General features: G+C 40.2%; 1 protein-coding gene across 1 annotated transcript in view; it reads left to right on the top strand.

The window, feature by feature from the left end:
* The window catches only part of LOC118428471 (germ cell-specific gene 1-like protein), a 19,818-nt gene extending 15,388 nt beyond the window's left edge, over positions 1 to 4,430 (top strand). The window contains exons 3-6 of the mRNA XM_035838554.1: positions 848 to 895; positions 2,676 to 2,819; positions 3,629 to 3,816; positions 4,201 to 4,430. Coding sequence (XP_035694447.1) covers positions 848 to 895; positions 2,676 to 2,819; positions 3,629 to 3,816; positions 4,201 to 4,404 — 584 coding nt within the window. The 3' untranslated portion in view covers positions 4,405 to 4,430. The remainder of the gene's footprint in view (positions 1 to 847; positions 896 to 2,675; positions 2,820 to 3,628; positions 3,817 to 4,200) is intronic.
* The last annotated feature ends 1,089 nt before the right edge of the window (positions 4,431 to 5,519 follow it).

Below are 5,519 nucleotides of genomic sequence, written 5' to 3'. Positions count from 1 at the left end.
TAATCGCCCGCCAGCACACGGCGTCGCATCGGCACCGAAGTGGCACTGACGTATCGCGCGCCACATTAAACCGGTCGAGGTCTTTTCGCCGTATTTCCACGGCGGCTTCTCCCTGTGTGACCTACGCTATATGTCTTCAGCTATTCGTCGGATAGCAATGAAGTTAACAATGCATTTGGCAGCGCACATCAAGGATAGAAGATATATGAACTTGGCTGAAATATGTCATGTCAGCTCTGCTGCTGTGCTCCACACATGTAACATTGTGACAATCCTTTTAAGATACAATGCATGGCTTATATTATACAGCTTTTAAGATAAAGATGGATGTTTATTAGCAAGTTCATGGCCGAAGGGTTTATGCTAGTACAACTGTATATGGTAAGCGTATCGCAGACCTGCATATGACAATGTGAACATAGCAGATCTGTATATGACAATGTGAACATAGTAGATCTGTATATAACAATGTATATTGATTGTCATTATCTTATCGAAACAAGATACTGCTAATATACTACAGGTGGCTATATCTAGACAAGATGGGTTTAGCTTCTCGAAAGCAGAAGAATACGTACCCCCCCCCCCCCCCCCCCCACACACACATTTTAGTGACTATGTATAAAATGATAGCGTAAGTAAATCTAATGCACAAACCGTTGGACCTAGTTAAAATGGATATGCCTTGAACCTATACAGCTTTATATTAAACTATGTCTTGGCACATTTGTGACAAGCTCTTAATATGTAACCGATATCAATCGACTTATGTCATTTTCACCTTTTCTTGATTTCATTCCAGATATTTCCATTCTATATTTAATGGTCACTGTCTTTTCTTCTGCAGCCGAGAATTGCACACTGATACTTGTGATGATTCCAGACGGGGAGAGAAGTAAGTACATGATCCCTCAAACGACAAGTTATCTATGGGCAATCACAATTTATGTGTATTAGTCGGTGTTACGCAGGTATTGATTCGACTGCACTTCCTGATTACATGTACGTGTGAGTGTCGCTATCTTGATCAATTTAACTGCCTGTGCGGTAACGTCCAGGTCGATGTCGTGACGTTAAGGTCGTTGTTCGATCTTAGGGGGTCGTCTCGCAGTTTAATTACAAGAATCCGATGCTCCAACCAAGGTCAAGAAATAAAGATGTTCATTAAGATCAACCTCTGTAATTTTTTTCCCACCAAACGACCATGGTGGTGAAGGCAGGTCTAAAAATAAACTCAACTAAATGCTTTACGTTGGAAAAGATGCATCGAGATGTGGTAAGCTCAGGTAACAGAATCAAGATAGAACCTACAAGTGCAAAAATAGCATAACATTATGATGGTTGACAAAAGAATACATTTAGAATTAATGAAGTAGTTTTGAAACCATAGTGGTTTAAGAAAAAATAGTTCACATGAAATAAGGATGTTACTGTTCCTCAAGAAATACAATGATGTAGATAAAGTTGACTCACTCTAAATTCTAAGTTTGGCTTATAGACTGTTACATGTTATCGTGTATTTTGATCCCTTTGAATGAGAGGAGCAACGGGCCAGTCCCTGGCCTATGCACTTAGGCAGGTAGGCAGGCACAATGTTTTAATTCTCAAGTCTCTAAAAGTTTCAAACGTCGGAATTGCCGTGGTTGATGACTTGGAATGAGAACGCCTTTTGAGTTATCAATAAAACTTTCACACTAAGGAACACTCTGTGTGTAATAATGACTAACGTATGTACAATCAATCAAATGTGCTACCGTTCGATTTTGAACCTGCAACGTTGGTAACGATAATTGGGACTGCAGACTATTCGTCTAACGTCTTGACAAACATGGAGTGAATCCCTTGATGTTTGGTTTGGCTCAAATGAAAGCCCTCAGCGCCAGCACAAAGAACATGGAGCAGAGCACATACACAATACAACCAGACATCACCGCTAGAAGCATGCTGAGCGTCTATTGCACCAATTTAGCCCTGTGCCCACTTGTTTCCTTAGATAGATTCTCTCCGGAAATACCAAAGTTCGGTAAGTGTGGCTCCAGGGATGCTTTTAGTCACGCTGGTAAGAAGAAGCAAAATTTTGCAGGGTAATTTTGTTTGGTTTGTGCGCAATTTGGAAAGGAAGAAATGGGTGATACATCCACAAGTCTTCTTGCGTGATTATACTCTTTAACGTGCCAATAGATAGTCATGCTATGGTAGCCAATAACGGCGTGGGAAGAAGATGAACGGCACGTTGTCGCTCAAGGGATGCGAAACTTTCCAAGAAGGAAGTTTTATTGCTGCGATATCTCTACCAAGGACACCATTTGTGTTAAAAGCAGCAAAGAAATAGTTTTAAAGAAAGCAACTTGGTGTTCCTGCATAATACATTGAAACTGTCAAATGACTAGGCTTACTTTTAATAGACGTCAAAGTTTATTCTTTAATCAATATGCTGTTCAGGAACCAAGGAAGTCACCTGAGTTTAAGCTTCACAAAGCACAGACAGACCGCAGTCTTCACCATTATAAAAAAAAAATAATGAAGCATTAGGGTGTGCCTGTGGTACTTTCATATCGAAGATTATTGATGTTCATCATTTTATTACAGTTTATACTTATCATATGTTTTGTATAGTATAGTATAGTGAACAGATGTAATGAATTTCTTTTTTATGTTTCTTTTCTGATATCCAGACGAAATGTACATGTCTATTGGCCTGGAAATGTTGTCCATTCTGTTGCTGATGCTCGGAACCGTATTCAACATGGCGGCCTGCTGCCGACCGGAGACCTCTCCCAAGGTCACAGCTATCACGGCCGTGCTGGCTGTCCTTGCCGGTAAGTGGTTGATAATCCCATAAGCACGTAAGGTGTAATGGCATTGTTCATCAAAGCTTCTAATTCAATTTGCGACGGCCTTGCTCTGTGATATCTCCCATTTGTATCCCACCCTATTCACTAGCATGTCCCATGATGCCCCAGTCATTATCAATACCTCATGAGGTTTCATCGATCAGTGGCCGCCATTTTTTTTTCTTATCGTCTGTTTTTCTGTCTAAATCAATAAAGATCATTCTGTATTGGATGATATCTGGAAATCAAAAATCAAAGGTATCTATTTTCGATGTTTTCATGCTGTTGTAGTCTCTGGTCAGATGTTTATTTCTCATGATGCCAGAGTTGGTGTCCGCCATAATTTCAATCTTGTTTTTTTTTTCTTTCAAAATCTGACGGTATATTGGGTCGTTTATCAAATTACAATGACAGTTAGTAGAGTAGAGTAGAGTAGAGTAGAGTAGAGTAGAGTAGAGTAGAGTAGAGTAGAGTAGAGTAGAGTAGAGTAGAGTAGAGTAGAGTAAAGTAGCGTAGGGTAGAGTAGTGTAGAGTAGAGTAGCGTAGGGTAGAGTAGAGTAGAGTAGAGTAGAGCAGAGCAGAGCATAGCTATTCTGGTACAGGTAGATATACCCAGGCCACTCTTCCATATCAGGCCAATATCATTCCTGGTAGTTGAGGATCATCCAGAGCTCTGTAGTTGTAATACACACTGTGCTGTCGCATGTGGCTATCCAGTCTCTCTGTAAAACAGTTTACGCTTGAAGATGTCAGTTTCCCCAGACTTTTTCTTATATAATTGGTTTTACCTACAGGTTTGACGGGCATGTTGAGCCGGATGATGTTCATCACGATATTCCGGTTCTCGATCGAGATTGGCCCGGACGATCAGAAGCCTTACAGCTGGACATACGGCTGGTCGTTCATGGTGGCGTGGGGAGGGTTTCTGTGCTGCATGGTGACCGCCATCTCTGTGCTCCATGCTTACACGATCGCGGTAATGGTAAGATAAGAGGTTTCGATATTCGAAATTGGACATATGATAATAGCGATGAATGCCGTTTTGTGCCCGGTTGATTTGTGCTAAGGATCGCCATTCATTTACTTGCGAGTTTTTCTGTTATATGCTGTTTGAATCAGATTTGACTGGAAAGAAGCCTTGAAAAAAATAAAACATCACGCGCGCCTCGCATTAACATGGTCATTAGCATAAATGATAGTTAACGCCGAAATAGCGCAGCTTGTATTGAAACGCTTTCAAATAAGATATTTCCCGTATTATGCTCTTGTATAACGTTAATCGTTTTGTGGCAATACATTTCAAAAACGTATAATACTAAGCAGTGAAGACAAGCTTTCACCTTCAATCTATCCTATTCTCATCCAGGAAAAGCAGGAGCGATGGGCCATTGAGCAGTGGTTGCAGCAGTCGGCACCTCTGGTTCGTCCCGACCCCCCTCCACCTGTCAGTATCCCCCACACCCCCGCCGTCACCCCCGCCACAAGGACTCCCGTCAAGAGGGTGGACTGGAACAGGGTTCCCGAAAACATGATCATGGGCTATCCATTCTGTCAACAGACAGCTATTTAATGGGAACATTAGGTGCAGAAAAATATACACTTGGGACCAAATCTAGTTCTGACTACCCAAAACTACATCTACATACTTGTCTTTCTTGTATATTGAATACAAGGTTATCGAATCTTTTTAATCGAGTTCTGAACAGTTGAACCACTGAAGTTTACAATCCTTGTTGTGAGCATTTCAAATTTTACGATATGAATTTTCGATATTCTATCGCTTTCACGTTTATAAAATGAACAAATATAGGTACACAACAAATACATGTCAACTGAGGTTACTGAAAATACTCTCCAAGCAGAAGTTAGGCTTTGGCTGTTCCTGTTTCTGTTTTTATGCGTTTTAGCGGATTTTTTGTCCCGTACCATTTTGTTAATGTCTCCCTTATTCAATGGAATCAAATAGGTTTGCTCCGCCACGGTGTTAGTGCCTGCAGATCTTAGGCCGAGAGACATCAACAAAACAGTACAAAATAGAAAGCGTGTTAAAAGGTCAAAAAACAGTCGGAGCTAAACCTCTGCTTGAGAGCAACTGAAAAAAACATAACCGTGATACTTTTGACGTTTTGTAATGATATTTATTAATGGACACAATTTATATCTCCTGTCGCCATGAGCACTTGAAACTACATGTAACATACCAAGTCTTGTTAGTCTAGTTCAAAATTTGTAAAAATGTGCATATCCGTTGATTGATGTAACTGAGCAATGTAACTTGATGCTAGCTATGTTTACTATCTAAAAAAACGAGAAAGTATCTTCAAAGGGTTCAATCTATGATTCAAATCACTCTTTGCACATTTTGAAGAAAATGTGGCTTCATTAACGGGTTTTACAGAGAGGGTCTACATCACAATGCAAATAGAGCAAGCTCAATGAAAAGAAAAACAGTCTTAAAAGGATCGACTCGTAGAGCCTTTTATAGAGAGGCTAGAAAGGGATACAGCTCCACTATTGTGGTACAGTTGTAATCTTGTAAGCTTCACGTCCCTAATATCATCGTCTACAAAGTTTATGCTCTTGGCAAATTAGCCTCTAGTTATAAGCAGTATATCTAGTATTTGAGAGTAGAAAGTATAAAACAATGCATTTGCACATGTTAAACAACACAAAGCAGTATAACTA

Source organism: Branchiostoma floridae, chromosome 13 (assembly GCF_000003815.2).
Source record: "Branchiostoma floridae strain S238N-H82 chromosome 13, Bfl_VNyyK, whole genome shotgun sequence".
Lineage (NCBI taxonomy): Eukaryota > Metazoa > Chordata > Leptocardii > Amphioxiformes > Branchiostomatidae > Branchiostoma > Branchiostoma floridae.
Note: the sequence above shows the minus strand (reverse complement) of the source record. Positions and strands in the feature narration are given on the sequence as shown.